Source organism: Lacerta agilis, chromosome 15, assembly GCF_009819535.1.
Source record: "Lacerta agilis isolate rLacAgi1 chromosome 15, rLacAgi1.pri, whole genome shotgun sequence".
Classification (NCBI taxonomy): domain Eukaryota; kingdom Metazoa; phylum Chordata; class Lepidosauria; order Squamata; family Lacertidae; genus Lacerta; species Lacerta agilis.
In genome coordinates, this window is record NC_046326.1 from 11790630 (window position 1) to 11815568 (window position 24939).

A 24939-nucleotide genomic window follows, 5' to 3' on the forward strand; every position below is an offset into this window, starting at 1 on the left:
GAGCGATGTCTGCATTTCCATAGTCTAGTCAATACATTTTAAACATTTTGCACCTTGCTTTCCCATGTCTGCATGACAACTTGTTCTTTGAAAATGAAATAATCAAAAGATTGGCATAAAAAATCTAATAACAATTAACCTAAGCACACACACACACAATGCAAATTAAATAGTGAAGATGTGTGTAGTTGTGCCAGCAAAATACCATTGGCTTGGAATTGGAAAAGGCTTGGAAACCAAAACCATTTTACTTTGCTCCTAGAGACCTTTTGTAATAGGCAACTAATAAATGTAATTATTATTTGCAATAGCAATATAATGAGTGAGCACCCACTGTGTATTTCTTATTTTGTGAACTGGAGATGGATAAATCTGTCTATTCCCAATCTCAAATTCATTTCTCCACCTTTCCACATCAGTTTGTAATTTTTTAAAATAAAAATCATCGTGAAAATTCACCAGCAAATGTCTCCTAATATACAATGTTTTGGCAAAGCAATTTCCCCTAATATGATGCATTTTTTGTGTTATTTTCACTGATATAAAGTATGCTTTTAAAGGCACACTATATGCATTTTTGCGCACAGTCCTTGGCTGTACTGCAAAATTCAGAGAAGTGTAGATTTTGAAGAATGCCTGTGTTTCAGTTCACATATTGCTTTGGAGAGCACAGTTTAGGTAGTGCTTTTTTCAGGGGGTACTCAAATGTACACAGTGCCAGTACCTCAGTTTGTTGTTACAAAGTGTGGCACTTACTGTAACGACTTCATGGTGAGTTCCGGCACCTATTTTTCTAAGGGTGGGGGGAATGCACTGGGTAGGTTCACCTTTACAGGCAAACTGAATTGATTTTTTCCCCTCCATCCTTTGTGTGAACTGCCCCTAAGCTGCAGCAAGCACTAAGGAGAAACATATCAACACCCTTTCGCATCAAGGGAGGCTCTTGTGCTTGAGGGTGGTTCAGAACTTTCGTCTCGGCTGTTTGCTTTAGCTCACGTACGAGATAAAAAACAGCCCTGCTTAGTCTCAGTAGAGTTTCAGCTTTTGCACCAAAAGTGACAGACTCCCAGCAGAGCAATGGCTCTCGAGGTGATTTTCCAGACTTCCTCCATCTCTTGCGGGCTGATTCTCATCTCACTCTTTGGTGAGTACCTAAGATTTGCAAATACATGATTCTGAATATTTGGCACTCGCAAGGCATTGAATATTTCCTAAAGCCCTTTACGTATTGCTACATGCCACCTCACGAGAGATTCCAGAGCTTTCTCGGAGTTCAGTTTTCTAAGACTGGAGGTCAGCAGAGTCTGTGGTGTCTTTAGGATATACAGTTTTATTTACCTATATATCCAGCCTGAGCATAGGATAGAGGCGCTCACAGGATTAACACCCCAAAATATCTTGCTTCGCCATTTCTCCCAGCTTTGGCTCCAGCGCATAACAAGCATAAATCGGTGTCTCTGGCTTCCTGGCTATTTCCAGCTCAGCTCCCCCCTCCCCCACCAAATGTAGGTTATTGTTTTCCTACTTAGCAGCTGGTTGGTGGGGGGCAGAGAGGCCCAACCATTGGTTCTATGGCACAGAGAAACATCTTTGCTTATATTAATGCTTAACCAGTCGGCCAAAGCCATTACCTAGACAAAGGAACTGGTTTGGCAAGCTTGCTCTCATACCCCCACAGATACAGGATCGCAAGAACTGGAAGGGACTCAGGGCATCATCCAGACTGCCCCTCCCAACAAGCTAATACCATAAGGTAGCCGTTGCCCACAGGCTCATAGATGTGATATGCAAGGAAGAAGGAAAGGGGAGGGAAGAGGAAAGCAAGTGTTGGGGCAGCTGAACCTTCCATGGCTGATTGGTGGGGGTCAGGTAGTCTTCCCCTTGCTGTGCTAGTCTTTTGGGGTATTAAGGGGTGCAGAGGCCCTTGGTGCCTAGGCCAGTGGTCAAGGCCAGAGCATGCCTTCCTTCTACTAGGGGCAGGTGTGAAATATAATTTTAAATATTTGTAAACCAGAGACATTTTATAGAATGAAGTGCACAAATGGCAACTGGAACTACACGTGTTTGATGGTGCATTTGCTAAGCAGTGTTTGGTCTGCTGATAGTTTCCATGTGAACTATTTGCAAATCAAAACAAATTAGGGAAGGAGCATAAGATCCACGTCAAATAAAAGGCCCTGTGTGTCCTTCAATCTGCAGCAAGTTTTTTTTCTGAGGATAAGATGATAGGCTCTCTAATCCTCTCTGTAACTGTGTGGGAAAGAAACCCCATTTTATAGTAGCTATCCCTGGTACATTGGTGGTCTGCTTTCATCCTGATCTGTGAGACAGTCTGTTAAACTTCATAGGCTTGATGATAATAATAATATTTTTAAAATTTATATCCCATACATCTGGCTGGGTTTCCGCAGCCACTCTGGGTAGCTTACAACATATATAAAAACACAACAAAACATCAAACATTAAAAAACAAAATATCCTATATAAGCAACAAACAATCTAATAAATCAATAGAAACTAATAACAACAATAACAACAACAATAAACAGTTTACAGTTATACCCAAATTAAAAGAACCGCCAGCCCCAACTAAGCATTTTTTAAAATATAATTTTTATTAAATTTTCTGTTTTACAATTTAAAATACTCATTTTAACCTCCTTAAAATATCAGCGACTTCCCTTCTTCTCTTTCCATGGCTCATTTTGCATATCATAAATCCCTGCATATTTTACAAAAACTAAACCATTCAGTATTCCATTATTGCATCCATCAAATCTTATTTACACTGTTGAATTTCTCTGAATGCTGCCAATGTTTTCAGGTGTACACAATTTCCCCCCATATATTCAGTAAACGTTTTCCAATCTTATCTAAACATATGTGCTTCTTGTTCTCTTATTCTATATGTTAAGTCTTCAAGCTGTGCATATTCCGTCAGCTTAAGTTGCCCTTCTTCTTTAGTTGGGACCTCACCTGTTTTTCATTTTGAGGCTAACAAAACACGGGCCACAGTAGTAGCATACATAAATGACCTTTTTTTTGACACCTGGGAACATTTAACCAACACCAACCCAACAAAAACGAAACCTAGGAACCTGCTTCCACCCCGTTCCTAACTCTCTGGAGAGGAAGGCTGCAGACCTATACCCACATGCCTGGGTGCAAGTCCCACTGAACTCACTGAAACTTACTTCTGAGTAGACCTGTCTCCACTTTTGGTTACAACCCCCCACCCCAATTTTCTTCATTTTAGTAGCCTAAGTGTGGGAGGGTGGGGAGTCTTTTAGTTGACACCATCGTTAAACAACTCAAAGTCAGAAGTCCTCGCAGATCTACTTCAATTCACCCAGAGATCTGCCCAAAATCTACCTTCTGCCCAGTCCTAGCATGCATGTCTGCTGCAGTCATAACCACACTTTTCAGAGACCATTACCGGTATGTCCTAAACTAACCGGGAGACTCAGGAATCAAGAAGACGAAGGATTTTAGAAAAGAATGGGATTTTTTTATATAATTTATTTAGGAGACCATTGTAAACAAATTATAACTTTAGCTGAACTATTTGTAAAGTAACGAAAATTATAGATAATTCATGAGTACAAAAACTATGGAAAATGGACTGATATGTATGTGTAAATATTGGTATAAGGACCCATGTAGGGGATGGGGGGGGGGAGTCTGGAGATTGAGAGCTTCAGAGAATGGTTATTCTAAAATTTTTGCTGTATTTTTTTATTAGTAAAAACCAATAAAAAATATTTCACATAAAAAAAGAAACCATTATGTGCTGAAAGCCACAGGACTTGCTTCCTATCACTAACCATGCATAGGGATTTAAGTCTCAGAGAATGGGCAGGGCGATGCCTGTCCAGATTGTAAATGTGGCTGAGTATCTTTGCGTCACAGCTAATCTACAGGAACCACGTCAATTCTAAAAGTAAACCATCTAAAGCCGTTTATGGTTAGTTTACTAGGTACATCAGAGGTGGGGAACCACGGGCCAAGGCATCCAACACAGCCCTGCAGACATCCCTATCTGGTCACTGGGATAGTCGCTTGGCAATATCATCTCCACAGACCAGATCACTCACTGGTACTGCTCCTTCTTCAAGCAATTTTTGCCTGGCTGGAACGTGTCCCTCAGCTGGGACGATGCCTTGTGCTTGCGTCTGTGTGCAAACCTCTGTATTTTGCAGATGTGAAGAACCTTTGGCCTCTGCATGTTGCTGAACGACAGCTCCCTTCACTGATGGCCATTGGCTTTATTTGCTGAGACTGATGGGAGTTGTAGTTCAGCACATCTGGGGAGCCAGAGGTTTTTTCATCCCTCTGCTGCAGGGATGGGGTGAGTGGAGCAAGCAACCTGAAGGTGTGTTTAGCAGTTTCATGATACAGGAAGTACCAAAAAAAAAAAAAAAAACCAACCACAGATATGAAGATGCTAACAATCCAGGAATGTGGAACCTGTGCCGTTGTTGTTGTTGTTGTTGTTGTTGTTGTAATATACCACCCTTCATCAAAAGATCTCGGAACAGTTCACAGAATAAAACACAAAATAAAATACCCTACAAGTGTTGCTGGACTAAAACTAACACCCCTGTTAGTTTTAGACTCTGCATTGGTGAGTTGAGAGAGATGGAGGACATTCAACACTATTTGTTACAATGCCCTTTATATACATCCCCTAGACAAAAATTCCTCGATTACATCCTTTGCTCTCTTTCCAACCGACCTCCCCTTGAGCAAATCTCTGTTTTGCTGGCTGGCCATAACGTATTTATTACTAAACAAAATATTTTTAAAAATTCTTCCAGTAGCACCTTAGAGACCAAATAAGTTTGTTCTTGGTATGAGCTTTCGTGTGCATGCACACTTCTTCAGACACACTGAAACAGAAGTCACCAGACCCTTATATATAGTGAGAGGGTGGAGAGGGGTATGACTCAGAAGGGTGGTGGGAATGGGTGATTGGCTGATAAAGTGTGGTAAACCAGTTGACGACTGTTAATGACTGCAATTGGTCTTACAGGAAAAAGCAAGGGATGAGATGGCCAAAGATAGCTTTATCATGTATAATGAGATAATGAAATAAGAATCCAAACTTACCAAACTTAAAACCATGGAGAGACCTGGTCTGAATAGAGACATTGGATTCTTATCTCATTATACTGTACATGATAAAGCTAATTTTGGCCATCTCATCCCTTGCTTTTGATTTTGGCATTTTTGTATGTTGGCTTTGCTGTTGTTGTTGTTGTTTGTATTGTGCATTGTGACCAATTGTGATGGCTTATAGCTTTTAACAATAAAGATGTCATTCATTCATTCTGGACTAAAACACTCAATCATTCCTAACCTGTGACTATGCTGCCTGGAGTCGATGGAGGTTGGAATCCCAACAACATCGGGGGTGGGGCACAACTTCCTCATTCCTGTAGTAACCAAAGAGATGAAATGATCAAACTGGTGAGCTTCTTCGTTTCTTTCCCCTGCAGGCTGCGGGGTGTGTGTGGAGGTGACTGTACCACAAGATCCAGTCATGCAGCAGAGAGGTTTGAGTGTGGAGCTGCCATGTCATTACAAAACGTCTGTCGACAAAAACTTTGTGCTTGAATGGAGGTTTGCCCCTGGCTCAACTCCTCCCGACCATGGGAAACAGGTGAAGGGGTTGGGGGCCGTGGTGAGACCCATAACGAAAGTTGTGTAAGGAGAATGTGTTGATCTCAACCAACCTAACCTTGGAATTTAAAAAAATGGAGGGGGAGGAGGACATTCTGCTTATGGGCTTCCTATTGTCCTACTGCTTTCTTCCAAGGAAAACCACTCTTTAGTGCTCAATCAGAGCAAATAGCAATTTGGGTTTTCTCCTGGTTGCCATTTGCTCTGATATAGCACTAAAGGGAGGGTTTTATCTGAGGAGGGAGATAGGCAAAAGGAAAATTACTTGGAACCGTGCCTACAAATTGGAGGTCAAGCAGAAAACTGTGGATGAACCCTTTGTCTGAAATTTGTTGAGGCTGCAACCTTACACACTCTAGGGAGTAAGGCCCACTGAAAACAGCAGGGCTAACTTCTGAGTACACATTCACAGGGTGAAGAATGTAAAGAACTAGGGCTATAAACAGAAACTGCTAAAATTACCCAACTCCCAAAAGGTTTGCCTGGATAAGATTCAAGAGATTTCTCAGATGCCTAAGTTCAGAGTCAGGCTCTTCTCCAGCTGATCAACAGGAAGAGAAGGCAAGCTGCATTTAGCAGATGAGATGGGAAGTTCTAGCACTGGAGTCAGTCTCTAACTCCAAGAGGTGGTTCTCTGGGCAAACTGCTAGAGTAGCAACAGCATTTTCACAGCAGGTGTAATGATGTGATCTGCTAGAGCTGCATTTATTTGCGAGTTGTTGTAAGTTTCAGGATGGTGGTGGTGATAGGTTTTTTTTAAAAAAAGGTAAAGTACCCCTGGACACTTAAGTCCAATTGCAGATGACTATGGGGTTGCAGTGCTCATCTCGCTTTCAGACCGAGGGAGCTGGTGTTTGTCCACAGACAACTTTCCAGGACATGTGGCCAGCATGACTAAACCGTTTCTGGTGCAACGGGACACCGTGACGGAAACCAGAGTGCACAGAAACACCGTTTACCTTCCCGCCGCAGTGGTACCTATTTATCTACTTGCATTGGTGTGCTTTTGAACTGCTGGGTTGGCAGGAGCTGGGACAGAGCAACAGGAGATCACCCTGTTGCGGGGATTTGAACTGCCGATCTTCCAATTGGCAAGCCCAAGAGGCTCAGTGGTTTAGACCACAGCGCCACCCATGTCTGGGTGGTATCAGAGGACCAGTGTAGCCTTGGCTGGTACATGATCCCTCTCTTTGGAAAGATAGGCAGAGGCAGCAACAGGTCCAAGGTCACCCAGTGCCCCTCATGACTGATCAGGGATTTGACCACAGGTGACCCAGCTGAAGTCCAACATGCTAAGCATGACTCCGTCCTTTGTTACCTCGCTATTCTAGAACCGCCACTTGATCCTTATAGAATGGGTATTAGGTTGTGCAGAGATATGCTTTGGGGTTGTATCTAGGGGCTTGTTCACACATTACACTGAATGCAAACATAAGCTGTCCCCACACATGCTCATGTGTGAAAGTGTGTACACTAGTTTGTTTCTACAGCTCCGCTATTGTGTACGCAGGTAGTCACTACTGTACTCTCATTGAATGCATACAGCTTTAAACAGTCGTGGCATTTCCCCCAAAGGATCCTGGGAGCTGTAGTCTGTTAAGGGTGCTTGGAGTTGTTAGGGGCTCCTTATTCTCCAAGTGGTTTAACAACAACAACAACAACAAACAACAAACAACAATTTATACCCTGTCCATCTGGCTGGGTTTTTCCAACACTCTGCGTGGCTCCCAACAGTATATTAAAAACACGATAAAACATCAAACATTAAAAGCGTCCCTAAACAGAGCTGCCTTCAGGTGTCTCCTAAAAGTCAGATAGTTGTTTATTCCCTTGACATCTGATGGGAGGGTGTTCCACAGGGAGGATGCCACTACTGAGAAGGCCCTCTGCCTGGTTCCCTGTAACTTGACTTCTCACAGTGAGGGAACCGCCAGAAGGCCCTTGGAGCTGGACCTCAGTGTCCAGGCTCAACAATGGGGGTGGAGACGCTCCTTCAGGCATACTGGGTCGAGCCCCATTTCAGGCCTTAAGATCAGCAGCAACACTTTGAATTGTGCTCAGAAACATGTTGGGAGCCAACGTAGGTCTTTCAGGACTGGTGTTATATGGTCTTGGCGGCCACTCCCAGTCACCAGTCTAACTGCCGCATTCTGGATTAGTTGTAGTTCCCATGTTACTAAATCCGTCCTCACAGGGAACTCTGGGGATTGTAGCTCTGGGAGGGGTATAGGGGTCTCCTAGCAACTTTCAGAATCCTTAACAAAGGACAGTTCCCAACATTCTTTAGTGTGCCACAGCTGTTTTACTGGTATAAGAAATGTGTGGCGCAGGTGTAGCCTGGGCCATAATCTGACATAGCTGCCTATGAATAAAATCCATTATATGTACCTACTTGAAATTAGTCCCATTGATCTTGATGGTGTTAACTTTCAAATAAGCATGCTTTGGATTGCAGCTTTATTTTAACTTCCAGTAAATGATTCAGTTGTAGCTTGTACATCAGGGATGGGGAACCTGATGCTGTGTCCAGATGTTGTTGGGTGGCAACACAACCCAAGATCCAGGTGGAGAGCCACAGATGGAGGGCGACAGGTTCAGCAGCCCATGTTAAAAGTGTCTTTCCTTCAAGTAACCTCATGGGCTTATCAACAGGCTAGGGATACACCCAGGTTACTCTGAAGAGGTTCCTGTATCCAGTGAAACCTCCCTTCTCTCTACAGATTCTCTACTTCACAAATAATAAGCTGTACAAACCAGGCTCCCAGAGTGAACGGCTAAGTCTCCTTCAAGATCCTCCCACGTTGGGTGATGCTTCCATCCAACTGACTGACGTGCGTGCATCCGATGCCGGCACCTATATCTGCGAGGTGAACAATCCCCCGGACTTCTATGGAACTAGCGTTGGGCTCATCCAGTTCACAGTTTTAAGTAAGTCCCATTTTCCTTTTAACATTGAATAGAAGGGACGCAGTCCTGCAGTGTGGTGTAGTGGTTAAGAGCGGTAGACTCGTAATCTGGTGAACCGGGTTTGCGTCTCCGCTCCTCCACATGCAGCTGCTGGGTGACCTTGGGCTAGTCACACTTCTCTGAAGTCTCTCAGCCCCACTCACCTCACAGAGTGTTTGTTGTCGGGGAGGAAGGGAAAGGAGAATGTAAGCCGCTTTGAAACTCCTTCGGGTAGTGAAAAGCGGGATATCAAATCCAAACTCTTCTTCTTCTTCTTCTTCTTCTTCAATGATAGGCTGAAAGCAGGCCAAACGTTTTGTTTCCCCAGAGGGCAGGGTGGGGAATGGGTTTAAGTTGGGTTTAAGTTAACCCACTCAGTTGAATGGGTTTAAGTTGTGTGGGATGATGTCAGTCAAGTCCAACATTCTAAGGGAGGACCAACTGCCACTTTGTGTCAGTTAGTTTTGGTCTGTTGGTCGGTTAGGCTGCTGCTGCTTAAAGATGTGTTAAGAGATTCACTAATATAGTTTATATAGTTTATATCTTTTGTTTCGTAACCTAAATATGTACATGAATGAATCTGTCAGTAAATTACTTTACTTTGGTTATTAATCAGATTCTTGTGTATCTTTATTTTGAGAGGGATAAAGAGATTGACAAGAAAAGGATGAAAGACTCAAACGAGTCAGCAGCCATTTGCCGCTGTGTAGGTTTAAATAAGGAATGTTTAACTCTGCTACTATATTATATAAACGTTCCCACAAGTTGCAGGCAGGGAGAACTTGGTTATGTATAAGGAGAAATGTATTCAGTTTAAGAGCAGTTCGCCAAGGGAACCAGTTACCTAGAAGGATGGCGGTTCTTAATATCCAGAGGACATCTTCAAACATAATCTGGACAAACATCTATGGGGATGCTCTCACCCTTGGACTTTGTGAAGTTAGGGAATTGTACCAGACAGATGACAAGCCCCCTTTCAGATCTATGACTCTATGGCTGCATAGACACCATACATTTAAAGCAGATTCTCTCTCCCCACACCAAATCCTGGAAACACCGCTCAGAGTGTATTGGGTTTCCATGGGAAGGTGTACATCTGAAAGCCCCTAGTCCCTTTCTCCCTGCACACAAATAGCCAAGAACACACAATTGTTCAGTTTAACATTTATTACAGTGATACATCACATGCTCTTCCCTACTGTTTAAAGTGGCATGATACTGCTTTAAATGTATAGTGTGGATGGGGGCCCAGGAGCATGCCTTCAAGGGGGCTTTGTCCGTTTTGAACCACTTCCTTTTTTATATAATATTTTTATTAATTTTTTATGTCTGATATATCTCTGTAAAATTTTAACTTGAAAAACCAAATAAACAAATGTAAAGGCAAACTCTACAATTGTATGAATCTATGTGTTCTGGCACTGAATTATCTCCCCCCACACACATACACCCAACAGTGCCTCCATCCACTCCAGTGTGCAAAGGGACCACTTCTGCTTCTGTGGGTTCGGACACCCGCCTGACCTGCAATTCTTCCGAAGGTGTGCCTTCACCAACTTATTCCTGGACACGGCTGGATACCAAGACTCCACTACCTCTGTCCAATATGGTGCAAGGTAAGTGAATAACTGCTCTCTTCAGATACATTGCTATTAAGGAACACTTTGGAAAAGGAAAACCGCATTGGTGCCATTTTTGTTCTTACCAACAGGGTAATGCAGATAGATGTGTAGGGAAACAGGTGGCGCTGTGGTCTAAACCACTTAGCCTCTTGGGCTTGCTGATTGGAATATTGGCAGTTCAAATCCCAGCAATGGGGTGAGCTCCTGTTGAATTGCTCCAAAAGAACTGGGTCCAGCAATATATATTTTTAAAATCATTTTTATTTCATTTTACAAATACAGTGGTACCATGGTTCTCAAATGCCTTGGTACTCAAACAACTTGGAACCCAAACACAGCAAACCCAGCCAAACATGCTCCATTTTGAGTGTTACACTTCTGATTTGAGTGCCACACCTCTGTTTTAAGTATTACACCGAGGTTTGTCCGTTGTTGCTATTTATTTTGCGTTTTTCTTTTTGCGGCTTTTTTGTGTTGTTTCTGTGATTGTGTGGAACCCAGTTCAGCTACTGATTGATTGACTGACTGATTGATTGATTGATTGTGTGACTGCAGTATATTGTTTATTGCTTATTTTATGGACCAGTGGGTCTCATTAGATAGTAAAAATCATGTTAAAATGATGTTTTAGGGGTTGTTTTTAAAAGTCCGGAATGGATTAATCCATTTTGCATTATTTTCTATGGGAAAGCGTGCTTTGGTTTTGGAACAGACTTCTGGAACAGATTAAGTTTGAGAACCAAGGTACCACTGTACAAATTTATAACAAAACCAAATACAATATCCATATAGAGAGATTTTTTCTGAATCTCAATACTCCGCCCCCCATGGGTCCTATTGTCAACGTTTTCAACTGTATATTATTTCATAATCTATATTTCAAATCTAACCAAGTTGTCCATAGTATTTGTTACATTACAAGCGAGATTAAATGCTAATGTTTTCATCTGCTTACAGGGTCCACCAATTAATAGGCAGGCTGCGCCACTCTTTTGAAATTAGGCAAATTGACCCTAAACTTCACTCTTTCCTTCTACTCTCCCCACAGATGACAAAACAGGGAATCTGTGGCTGAGAAACATCTCACTCGCATTCTCTGGGACGTATCAATGTCTTGCCTCCAACGAGTTTGGACAGCAGAAATGCCAGCTCACTATTCATGTGACAGGTGAGTACAGGTGTCTAGCTTTGTGTTTACCTGCTTAGGTGGCTGGCTCTTGTCATGAGTTTGGCCACCTCAATAAGCCTTTAAAAATTTTTTGGACAAAGTAATAACAATAAATAAATAACAATAAAAATGTGCACCCCACCACCGAGGCCATTCCATTGTAACTATCAAACCTCCCAAAATTTCAACACTTCTTGCAATGGTTTGACCCCTTTCATATTTAACAGTACACATTCTACAAACACCCTCCATATCTCCTCAAAGTCATTTCTCCTGCATGTTCCCCGTCTTACCTTAATAGCACGTGTTAATTGATCGTTAATAGCTATATCCTACACATCTCAGTAAGCCTAAGTGAGATAGAGTCAAACCTCGGTTGTCGAATGGAATCCGTTCTGGAAGCCCATTTGGCTTCCGAAATGTTTGACAACCGAAGTGCTGCTTCCGATTGGTTGCAAGCAGTACTTTTTTCTATTTTAAAAATGTTTAGGGGTACTCTAATTTTCCTACTTATATTGAAATACTGCTCCTCAATGAGGCCAAATTTAGAGTCACAAAATGTTTAAGGGTATGTGTACCCCTGCGAACCCCCAGGGGGGGAAAAGCACTGGTTTCCGCATTTGAAACCAGAGTATTTACTTCCAGGTTTTCAGCGTTTGGGAGCCAAAACGGAGATGTTCGGGAACCAAGGTTTGACTGTATCACATAGTGGTGATTGAAAAAAATGGATGGGTGATTAAGGACATAAAATGGTCCGTAATGGCCCGGAATCTCTCTCCAGCCTTGGGAGTGTGGGACCTATCAGAATTTGGGGGAGGGGGCTGGAACTACCTAAAAAGCCAGCCAAAGACATTGGGCTACCTGAGGCGAAGGGCAACAGGATGCCCCTTTGCATGCCACCTACAGAAACCACCTGGGGTGGCTGCTGAATCTTAGATCAACATGGGCAACAGGATAGTGCCCCCCGAAGGCAACAGACTACTTTTGGGGGTGCAGAGCAGGCCAAGTGCCTCCCAACAGAGAAGAACACTTGGGTGGGGATGTGTCAGAGGAAACTGCCAGGAGGCTACTGCTTCTTCTCTTTTTTAATTTTCAGTTTTCAGTTTTTAGAAATGTCATGCACATTCAAACATAATCAATTTTATACATGTATAGGATTCCCTCAATCCTTGGACCTCCCTCTGCTTCCCCATGTTTTCCATTGTAAATCTTTTTTCTACTGCATCTTATAATATTTATAAATAAAAAAATTATCCCATTTTAACCATAAAGTTATTACAAGTGTTATGTGAATCCTGCTAACGTTTCTAAATGTTTACAGTGTTCTTCAAGGTCATCTTGTTAATTCTTTGTTAATTTTCTTGTCTTCTTGGTTTCTGATTTTCCTGGTCAGTTTTGCCATTTCAGCATAGTCCATCGTCTTGATCATCCATTCTTCTCTGGTTGGAACCTTATCTTCCTTCTATCTCTGGGCAAATAGCATCCTCACAGCTGTCCATGAGGCTACTGCATCTGCCCCAGCACCTGATGCCTGAGGCTGTTGCCTCACTTTGCCTATTAACAGGGCCAGCCATATAATAGCAAATAACTTCTGATAGCCATATCCTCCTTATTTGGAATATTTGGGATCATAGGGAGCTGCCTCATACTGAGTCAGAACATTGGTCCTCTAGCTTAGCATTGTCTATGCTGAGTGGCAGCAGCTATCCAGGGTTTTAGGCAGAGATATCTCCTAGTCCTATCCAGGGATACTGGGAATTGAACCAGGAATCTTTTGCATGGAAAGCAGAGGCCCCATCATTGAGCTATGGCTATCCCTGATGCAACACCAGCACAGCCTAGGTGAGACATGAGGGATGCATGCTACCTTTGAGAAAGATAAATCTACTCGTGCTGTTTGACAATATAGACCCCACTTGCAAAATGTTCTCCCTCTGTTTCAGGCAAATCTCCATGAGCTTGCAGTGCCATCTAGTGACCAACATGTATCTGCATTTATTTATTTATTAACATGCAATTTTTTTCCCACCTGTGTCCCAGTATAGTCAAAATCTGGACTTGAGTCAAAGTACAAGATGTCTCCACCTACCGGTATATTGCAGGATGTGGTTGAGAGAAAAAGAGAAACAGTGTACTCCAGCATTAATGTTCCCGCATTGCAGGTGTGCTGGGGGTAGGGATGAGCAAATCTATCAGTTTGACTTTCCCTGGTTTTCATTTTCTGTTTTGAAGGTCAGTTCTCCACATTTCCATTTTAAAAATATTTTTAATTGAATTTTTTAATAATTTTATACATATAAAAAATAACCATTTCAAACAATAAAATACAGGGGTTCTTTTGAACCTTCGGACCTCCTTCCTTCCCTCCATGGGTTCCATATTCAAGATTAAATTTTCTGCATCTTTTGCCATTATCCATCTATTATATAACCATAATTACCATAAATAATTCCACATTAAAGGTAAAGGGACCCCTGACCATCAGGTCCAGTCGTGTCCAACTCTGGGGTTGCGGCACTCATCTCGCTCTATAGGCCGATGGAGCCGGCATTTTTCCGCAGCTTCCAGGTCATGTGGCCAGCATGACAAAGCCGCTTCTGGCAAACCAGAGCAGCGCACAGAAATGCCATTTACCTTCCCGCTGGAGCGGTCCCTATTTATCTACTTGCACTTTGACGTGCTTTTGAACTGCTAGGTGGGCAGGAGCTGGGACCAAGCAACGGGAGCTCACCCCGTCACGGGGATTCGAACCGCCGACCTTCTGATCGGCAAGCCCTAGACTCTGTGGTTTAATCCACAGTGCCACCTGGGTCCCTTCCACATTACAAGTGTCCTTACATCCCTGCCAAAGATTTTAACTGTTTACAGTGATCCTTTAAATAAATTACCAATTTACTCCAGTCTTTAGAAAATACTTGATCTGCCTGGTTTCGGATCTTCCCCGTCAGTTTCGCCATCTCTGCATACTCCATCAGTTTCATCTGCCATTCTTCTTTTGTTGGTACTTCTCCTTCCCTCCATCTCTGGGCTAGTAGCATTCTCGCTGCAGTTGTTGCATACAGTTCTTCACATTCCCACACCACTTTTTCCCTAAGTCCTGATGAAAACTCACCAGAAAATTCTCCTAATTTTGTGTGTAATTTTTCTATGCAATTTTGCCTAACGTACGAGTTTTCGCAAAGCAATTGCCGCTGATAGAATTCATTTTTGTATGTTGTTTTTCAGTAAGAGATACATTCTTATGCACACCTTATCCCGGTAAATGGATTTTTGTATGCATTACATAGCTGTATCACTGCATTGCAAAATTTGGAGAAGTGAGAATTTTGAAGGATGGGCTGAGTTTGGCTGCCATATTGTTTCTGAAGGTACAAATTAGGCAGATTCACCTTGAAATGTGAACTAAATCCCATTTCTCCCCCATCCCTAGGGATGGGCTGAGGCTGAGAGAATATGACTTAATGGCAGTGCTCCGAGACAGTTCACTGCAGGTAGGAAGCATGTCTAAGGCTGAGAGTGTCTTACAACATCCCTGCAATGTCACTTTTATATTATGGAAGAAGGAGCTGAAATTGAGAAAGTGAATGGCAACCAACAGCCCTGCAATGCAATCTGGGTTTACTGATAGGTGGCTGGCAGAAAGTGGAGACAAGGAGTCATTTCCTGCTTCTTTAAATGTAACAAAAATGTATTGGGCTGGAACTGCAAAGAGATCTGTCTTCCTTCAACATGTTCTTCAGCTTAAGAAATTCTTCTTCTTCTTCTTCTTCTTCTTCTTCTTCTTCTTCTTCTTCTTCTTCTTCTTCTTCTTCTATCACTCGTAGCCGAGTAAGATTGACTTCCATGAACACTGTTTTAACAATGAGTCCGTAAGTGACTATGGGGGCCAATTCTGGATCCACACGTCCTTCCACAGTGGGGACATAGGTTTCCGGGCAGGAGTTGACCACGGTGAGGGTTTGCCAAGCATGCCTTCCTCTTAGCTCGTTTCTCCCTTTCGTCCTGAGTTTGAGCGTCTTCAAAGTCCATGACACCTTTGGTAAAGGCTGTTCTCCAGTTGGAGCACTCGCAGGCCAGTGTTTCCCAGTTGTCGATGTTTATACTACATTTTTTTATATTTGCCTTGAGAGCATCTTTGAACCTCTTTTGTTGACCACCAGCATTACGCTTTCCATTTTTAATTTCAGAATAGAGTAGTTGCTTTGGAAGATGATAATCAGGCATCCGTGCAACATGGCCAGTCCAACGAAGTTGAAGAATCATTGCTTCAACACTGGTGATCTTTACTTCTTTCAGTACACTGGCTTTAGTTCGCCTGTCTTCCCAAGTGATGTGTAAAATTAAGAAATTATACATAATATCTCACATGACGAGCATGAGATCGCAGCCTTGCATCTGTGTTAATTAATCCTAGACCTTTCACTTCCTGACACTAGAAAACAGTGGTGGGGAACCTGTAGCCTTCCAGAGAATCTGTAGCCTTCCAGAGAAGCGGACACGGGGCAATGGATTCAAACTACAAGAAAGAAGATTCCACCTAAACATTAGGAAGAACTTCCTGACAGTAAGAGCTGTTGGACAGTGGAATTTGCTGCCAAGGAGTGTGGTGGAGTCTCCTTCTTTGGAGGTCTTTAAGCAGAGGCTTGACAGCCATCTGTCAGGAATGCTTTGATGGTGTTTCCTGCTTGGCAGGGGGTTGGACTGGATGGCCCTTGGGGTCTCTTCCAACTCTATGATTCTATGATTCCAAATATTCCAACCCCTGGCAGGACAAGTTTGGTTTGTGGGCCAGTAGAAGAACTAATTGCTGGAAACGACAGGGAAGCAGATTTTGTCTAAACATTGGGAGAAACGTCCTCATAGCAAGAGCTGTTTGACAGTGGAGCAGACAGACTGCCTTGGGAAGCAATGGACTCTCATTTGCTGGATGTATTTAAGCAGATCCTGGATGGGCATCTGTTAGATATGCTGCAGTTGTGTTCTGCACTGTGGTCTAAACTCCTGAGCCTCTCGAGCTTGCCGATCTGTAGGTCGGTGGTTTGAATTCACGTGACAGGGTGAGCTCCCATTGCTCTGCTCCAGCTCCTGCCAACCTAACAGTTTGAAAGGACGCCAATGGGAGTAGATAAATAGGTACCGCTGCGGTGGAAAGGTAAACAGTGTTTCTGTGTGCTCCGGCTTCCATCACGGTGTTCTGTTGTGCCAGAAGCAGTTTAGTCATGCTGGACACATGACCCAGAAATATGTCTGCGGACAAATGCTGCCTCCCTCGGCCTGAAAGCAAGATGAGCTCCGCAACCCCATAGCCGCCTTTGACTGGACTTAACGGCCCAGGGGTCATTCACCTCTACCTTTTCTACCTCTGCATGACAGATCCTGCACTGCAGATGGAGAATGACCAAAGGTGCCTCACAAACAATTTAATGAATCTGAATCCTCATCTCATGCCTAAATGCGCATTGAAATAAAGAACAAATTCGTAACAGGATGGCTAAAATAATAGCTAGAGTGCATTAGAGGAGATCCTTGGAAGGTAGTCATGCAATCTGGAGACAGATAAAGTCACCTTTAAAATGAAGCCAGGTCTTTGCAACAACTTTCTCCTGGCCTGCCGGCCTGCCTGTCTTTAGCACCTCTCACTGTCAGCTTTCAACAGTTCTTACTGAAATAACACTTTCCCACCTATTCACCAGATAAATCCCTGAGCTAAATCTGCCTCACCGAATCTCTGTTTTGACACCCCAACGATGTTGCTGTTAATTCTACAAGAGAATTCTGGGCTCAGAGCCAGTTCTCATCAATGCCCAGGACATAATAAGCATTCGATCATATTTCTAGGGATATGAATTGTTGCAGCTGTACTGAAGGTTGTCATTAAAGTTAATTTGCGCTGGCTTGAAGTTACGTCTTTAGGGAATTCATTGTAAGACCTTTCTCCATGAGAAGGTGCTTTAAAAAAAACAAAAAACCTGTGCCAGCTGTGGAGTCATGACCCATTTGCTTCACACATTACAGCTGCCTCTCCTTGGATTAATGCTGCTTATGTGCAGGATCTCACCTTTCCCTGTGCATACACCTTGTACACAGGAAAATGTGATCCTGTACATGGGGAAATGTGATATTTCCTCCAAAATGCACATCTATTGCTACCAACAGACACGTGGCTATGAAACGTGCCATAGAAAGGTTTAAGTAGTGGGTGGACATAGCAGATGACACAGAGATTTCTCCAAGTGAAAACTATATACCTGAGTGAAAACTATATACACAACACCCCTGGTGGCCTAGGGTGAGAACTTCAATACATAACAGGTACCTATTGGTCATTGTCCATGACATCATGAACACCAAGTAACCAAGATCTGTCTACCATACCTAGGCCATTTTGTGAAATTGTTTTTGGAGGTGCTTTGTTTGGGCTTTAAAGGTCAGCACCAACAATTTGAATTGGGAGCCAATGTAGGTCTTTCAGGACTGGTGTTATATGGTCTCGGCAGCCACTCCCAGAAGCCATGCTCTCCGTTCCCTCGTCTCTCATTTTGCTGCAGCCTGAGATATCCACAAACAACTCTGGGAACAGGAGAAAAGAGTTCTGCATGACTGAATGAGATATGTGATTCCCAGTTAGAATGGAAGCATATTTTTGGCATACACACACACACACACACACACACGCACACACACACACACACACACACGTTATTTTCTTTTAAATTAAGTATTGCTGGTACTCACTGATTGGAATTTTCTGGTACCAGCGAGATATCTGGCCCATTTATGCTCTGACAGCTTTCCAGAATGTGCCGGGCTATGATTGCCGCCTCAGCGACTCACATCCCGTTTTTCTGACTTGCTTCCTACTCAGGTCAGGTCCTTTCATTTAATTAGCTCTCATTTCCGTGGGCAGATTCCCCCCCCCCCTCGCTGGCTTCGCTTCTTGGCTGAACGGCGACTCAGAAGGAGAAATTGGACGGCATCTGGGAACGATTGAAGGATAAAAACACCAAGCGTACATGCAGAGAGGTGTGAGGGTGCGGAGAGGATGGCGGCACAAAAATGAGATATTAATTGAAGGCAAGGGACTGGTTTGGTTTAGGAACACAGGAAGCTGCCTTCTACTGAGTCAGACCCATCTTCCATCAAGCTCAATATTGTCTGCACTGACTGGCAGCAGCTCTCCGGGCTTTCAGGCAGAGATCCCTCCCAGCCCTAGCTGGAGATGCCAGGGATCGAACCTGAGACCTTTGGCATGCAAAGCAGATGCTCTACCCCTGGGCTACAGCCCTTCCCCAGAAAGTGAAAATGAAACATGGGGGGGAAGCCTGAGAAAGGGCTAAAGATATAATTTAAAATGATACTAGAGACTTCTTAGGACTTGGAAGAGCCTCAAGAGATAAAGTGGAGTTGGAAAACGAGCAACTAAAGAAGAATGGCAACTTGAGCTGACAAAATATGCGCAGCTTGCAGACTTAACATATAGAATAAGAGAGCAAGAAGAACACACATTTAGAGAAGATTCAAAAACGTTTATTGAATATATGGGGGGGTGGGAATTGTGTACACCTGAAAATACTGGCAGAATTAATATAAATTCAACAGAGCGGCTGGGGAAACCCAGCCAGATGGGTGGGCTATAAATAAATAAATAAAATTAAAGTTTTGATGGATGCAATAATGGAATACTGAATGGTTTAGTTTCTGTAAAATATGCAGGGATTTATGATATGCAAAATGAACCATGGAAGGAGGAGAAGGGAAGTCATTGATATTTTAAGGATGTTTAAATGAGTATTTTAAATTGTAAAACAGAAAATTTAATAAAAATGAGAGGGGGGGAGCACTCAGTGATGGGCTATACAGAACAAAGTGAAATGTGAGTAAATAAATGCATACCCTGTCCTGAAAGAAACAGCTTCACTTCGGTTTCCAAAAAGATTTCAAGGTTACCTGGCTGTTTCCTATGAAGCAGGTAGCAGCATATATGGAGGGAGGAAATTTAAACTGGGAAAATGGTCTAGGATTAACACCCTCCTTCCCTGCACTACAGGCCTGATCCAATTCTCCCACAATCGCTACTGCATTTGCTTTTAACTTTAAAAAGCAGGAGATGAGGTTCATCCTCCCCTAAGTCACATCTTGTTGTGTGGGGGGGGGGCCTTCTACATCTTTCCCATGCATTTAAACATATTCTCTGTTTGGGGTCTGTTTGGGACCTTACTTCCAAAATATGTGCAGGTTAGATAGGTAGGTAATAATTTTATTTGTTAAGCTATAAGCCGTGATGAAACAGGAAGAACATTCAACGGCCAACAAGGCGGTTTCTGCACATGCCGTGGAGGGAAGTTAGGGGCAGAGGGGGGGGTTGTCAACCTTGGAAAGTAGCCTGTCTAGGAGAAGGAAAACTCTGATCCTAAACCTCCACTGTCTTGCAGGATGGCTTTGGGAGAGGAAAAAGGTGTGGGAATGTCAAGGTTAGTAGGAGAGGATATATTGATGAAATATTATCCTGCCTCACTCATGCTAGTGAGCTAGTAGCAGAGCACATTCCCTTGTACATTGATGGATTTGTTAGAACCATTTGAGTTAAGCAATCCAGTCTGGCTTGTTTGGATTGGATTGTTCCTGGTAAATCCCCTTTAGCTCCCTCTTAAGAACAATAATGACACAACAGTCTTCCTTTAAAAGTAATGGTAAGGTTTACTTACATTCAGTTCACAGTATAGTCCTGAAGGCAGGCTTTAGCTTGTAGTTACAGTTACAGAGAAAAGTGTGGGTTCATCCTCTGTGAGGGATGAGCCCATGTGTTGCTGGCTGAGAGCCAGCAGACAGCAAAAGGCAAACTGGAGAGGAGAGAGAGAGAGAGAGAGAGAGAGAGAGAGAGAGAGAGAGAGAGAGAGAGAGAGAGAGAGATGGCTACATGACTGGCCATTTTGTAGGGTCTGACAGGGTCAGGCCCATCTACCTGGTCATACGCAGGGGGAGAATGCTCAAGACCAGGTGTGACAGGAAATCCTCCTGGCTGGAGCAACATCCCCCTGTGTGTCTACTCTGGGCAAACAGGTAATGTTGTATTTGACTGCTTCAGTGATGTTACATCCCACAAAAGACTATGGAGTTTGCCCTACACAAATCCAGAGTGGAGTTCCTAAGAGGGCTGGATGGTGTCTTGTACGCCTCCTACCAGTGACTCCTGCAGCCAAGCGAATGCCAAACGTATTGCTCTGCTTTCCTTTGGACCACATCAGTGAGGCCAAGAGGGGGGTCTTGTTGTCTGGGCAGTCCAGGACCTTCATACATGCTGCCCAGGTTTGTGCCCTGGGGATGTCACTTGGGTGCCGTTTGACTTCACCCCCGGCACACTCCATAGTCTCTCAAGACAGATGGATGCAAATTAATTGGTCTGGGAGTGCACCAATGTTGACTGAATCCCCGGCTTAACAATTAATAGGTTGCATCAGATTTCCATTTTGTACGTGTCTTTGAGATTTCTTTGAATGGAAAGTGATTAAGAAATTTTCAAAATAAATAGACTAACAACACCTGGAGGGTCAAGGGTTCCTTACCCATGCTCAAGTTGTCAAGAAAAGCTCCACATTTTTAGGATACTGGAAATAAATGAGCTGAGAACTTGTCTCTCCTCCTCATCCCACCCACCTCTCTCCCCCTTCTCTCCCTAATGTCTCAACAACAACAACCGATTTGTTAAAATGTTATATGGAAAAATACGAGAGAGACATTGCATTACCTCTGTAAACCAAGAAAATCTTTAATAAAAATACTTTTTTAAAGGGGGGGTAGGAGAAAGGAAGGAAGGAAGGAAGGAAGGAAGGAAGGAAGGAAGGAAGGAAGGAAGGAAGGAAGAAGTCTAATATTCTGAAATTAAATTAACAGTTTGAGGTTTCCAGCTCACAAGTCTATTTTTGTTTCTCTCAGATTTTGAGGAGGGGGGGAATCTCTAGGAAGTAGAGAAAGTAGGATCTTGAGCATTTTCATGTTCAAAATCCATTTCTGAAAATGAATGACTTATAAAAGCAGAGCAGTTGGGAAGAGCCATATGGTGTGAAGCGGTATCTTGAGCATCACCATTGGCATCATGTGGTCAGGGAGTATCTGAGAAAAAATGGTTCTAGTAGAAGTGAAATAGAAGTAGAGAGCAGCAACAAAAATAGGCGTTTGCAACACTTTCATGAGAGAGGAGAATGTGTAAAATAGGGTGAAGATCTTTACATGATTGAGGTGTAAGAATAGGTTTCCAGTGAAATTAACACAGGAAGGTAGAAAAGGAAATGCTTTTGGCATGTGGAACTCTCTGCCACCAGATGCAAGGAAGAATAATACAACTGATTCTTAAAAAAAAAAAAAAGCCCTATTCAGGCATTCTACGAGTTCATACCAGGTAAAATCTTATCTTTTCTCCCAGGCATTGGCTGGACTATAATGATTTTGTTTTCAATTGGGAGCATGTTTTTGCTGCTAAGAACATAAGGCGAGCCCCCTGGATAAGGCCAATGGCCCATCTAGTCCAGCATCCTGTTCTCACAGTGGCCAAACAGATGCCTCAATGGGAACCATTGGGGCAGCACTCTGATTCCCTCCCCCTGGTATTCAGAGGCATACTACTGTCCTACTGGTTGTTGTACCGCTTGCATTGTACAACAATTTTTCTTTCTTTCTGATTTTGTTGTGCTTTGTCCTCTTAAAATACTGCAAGTTGTCCGGAGACCGCTTTGTGGAAAGCGATAAATAAATAGACTAAATCGTTGAGATTTTTGTGCCGCTGCTGAGGACTGAAGCCTTATGTTTTGTGTCTCTTCATAAAACAGGCACTGCGGAAGCTGGAGTGATTGCGGGAGCTGTCATAGGGGTCCTGTTAGCGCTTCTGTTGCTTTGTGCAATAGTCCTCTGGTTCTTACGGTTTAGGAAGCAGAAGGAGAAGAAGAAGACCCGATCCATATACAGCGGGAATGAAATCAGGTTAGATTGGCTCGCCTCAAGGTCGCCTTGGTTCTAAGCAAGCATCATTTGCCAACTGATCCTGAAAAGATGCAAAAACAAGGAAGCCAGGAGCTAAATGCGGCCTTCTCCAACCTGATGCCCTCCAGATGTTGTAGACTACCACTCGCAAGTGCTGGCTGAGGGTGATGGGAGTTGTAGTTCAAAACATCTGGAGGACACCAGGTTGGGGGAGGCTGGCTAAAGGACAGGAATTCACAGAGGCCTGTTGACACTAAGGCTAATTTATGCAATGCCATCAGTCTTCCCTCTTACCACTATTATGGCACGAGGTCCGATTCAACAGGTAGTTTGATAGCTCTGCAAATCAGATGGGTTATCTAAAGGTGCAACGAAGGAGGAGACGCTTCCCTTCCCAATTCCTAGATCCTGTTGGCTGCTATTTAAAAAAAATAAAAAATGTGATGTTGACCAGACAGGTGAAAGGAGCTTCTGGTTTAGTTAATTTCATACTGAAAGGAAACTTTAAAAATAAATAAATTAAAAGTCTTTTTCACTATTGTCTGTGTGCTACCCATCTTGACTTTTCAAGGCATGGGATATAAAATAGAAAAAGCTTTCAATGCAGTCTACTCCACTTAATAGGCTACAATAGGGGAAATTGCGACCAGCTGATGTGTGCTCCTGCTCAGTCTGCTGTTCAGGATCTAAATGTAAAGAGAAGTAGGATTTCATTGACAGAAATCCATGTATTTCATGGATAGGGGAGCGGGTGGCACTGTGGTCTAAACCACTGAGCCCCTTGGGGTTGCCAATCAGGTTAGCAGTTCGAATCCCCGCAATGGGGTGAGCTCCTGTTGCTCTGTCCCAGCTCCTGCCAACCTAGCAGTTCAAAAGCACACCAGTGCAAGTAGATAAATAGGTACCGCTGTGGTGGAAAGGTAAACAGTGTTTCTGTGCACTCTGGTTTCTGTCATGTGCCAGAAGCGGTTTAGTCATGCTGGCTACATGACCCGGAAAGCTGTCTGTGGACAAATGCCGGCTCCCTTGGCCTGAAAGCGAGATGAGTGCCGCAACCCCATAGTCCCCTTTGACTGGACTTAACCATCCAGGGGTCCATTACCTTTACCTTTTTTACTTTCATGGACAGAGCACATGTTTTGCATGGGAAAGGTCCCGGGATCAATCTCTAGCATCTCCAGCTAGTACTGGGAAAGACTCTTGCCCCAAACTTGAGCAAATTGCTGCAAAACCTCTTAAAGGTAAAGGTAAAGGGACCCCTGACCATTAGGTTCAGTCGCAGACAACTCTGGGGTTGCGGCACTCATCTCGCACTACTGGCTGAGGGAGCCGGCGTACAGCTTCCGGGTCATGTGGCCAGCATGACAAAGCCGCTTCTGGCGAACCAGAGCAGTGCATGGAAACACCGTTTACGTTCCCGCCGGAGTGGTACCTATTTATCTACTTGCACTTTGACGTGCTTTTGAACTGCTAGGTGGGCAGGAGCTGGGACCGAGCAACGGGAGCTCACCCTGTTGTGGGAATTCGAACCGCCAACCTATATATATATATATATAATTTTTATTATTTTTTACATTAAACTACAATTAATACTACATTCAAACAAAAAATTTCATACATTTATCATTGGCTGACAAGCCATGACTTCCCTCAACCCCTTCACATGGCTTTCTAATTTATAACTTAGCATTATACTTCTTTAATCAACCATTGCTTACATTATCTTACTACTGTCATACTTACAATGATAACTCTACACATTAACTACAAAACTTCTTGAAATCCTATTAACGTATTCAGTTGTGAATTGTCTTTTAAACTTTGACCAGTCTTTGATGAACTTCTGGTCCCGCTGCTCCCGGATTCTTCCTGTCAATTTGTCCATTTCTGCATACTCAGTCAATTTCACTGTCCATTCTTCTACCGTCAGTAGTTCTTCTTGTTTCCATTTTTGTGCTAGAAAAAATGCACGAACCGCCAACCTTCTGATCACCAAGCCCTAGGCTCTGTGGTTTAACCCACAGTGCCACCCGCGTCCCACAAAACTTCTTAGTCAAGTATAATTGTGCAACCTGAATTCACTGGTATCTCACTTGAAAATAGTGACAGTCTGGCTGATGCTACCTGCTTCAACATCTCTCCTTTTTCCCTTCTCCTCTTCCAAAGGGAAGATGCCACAGCTCCAGGAATCTCTGAGGCCTCTCTGCAGGGAGGGGAAAGCCAGCCGGAAAACCATCTTCTGGAAAGCATATCTTCCAGGCCTGCATCTACTACCAGCACTACCAAATCCCAGCTCAAGAATTTTCTTGTCTAAGCTTGCTCTGTGACTGTGGGGTTGTTTTGTTGCCGCTTTACAGCATTTTGTTTTACTGCACGAAGAACATTTGCTCTGAAGATGTTTAGGACATCCTTCAAAGGGTGTCCTAAACTGCCCCTAATTTGCTTGCTGCATTGTCAAAACTTGAATTAGATTTCTGAGAGCTCCTCCAGAATAGAGGTGGTGGAGAAATTCCATTCAGCTTGCATTTCAGCCTACCTTATTTTGAC

General features: G+C 43.3%; 1 protein-coding gene across 1 annotated transcript; it reads left to right on the forward strand.

Annotated features, from left to right (window-relative positions):
• The first annotated feature begins 1077 nt into the window (after positions 1-1077).
• VSIG2 (V-set and immunoglobulin domain containing 2) lies at positions 1078-24939 on the forward strand. Its single transcript, XM_033172513.1, has 7 exons — positions 1078-1144; positions 5499-5662; positions 8403-8610; positions 10086-10244; positions 11299-11418; positions 22242-22392; positions 24559-24939. The coding sequence occupies exons 1-7, from the start codon at positions 1078-1080 to the stop codon at positions 24704-24706; spliced, it is 1017 nt and encodes a 338-aa protein (XP_033028404.1). The 3' UTR covers positions 24707-24939.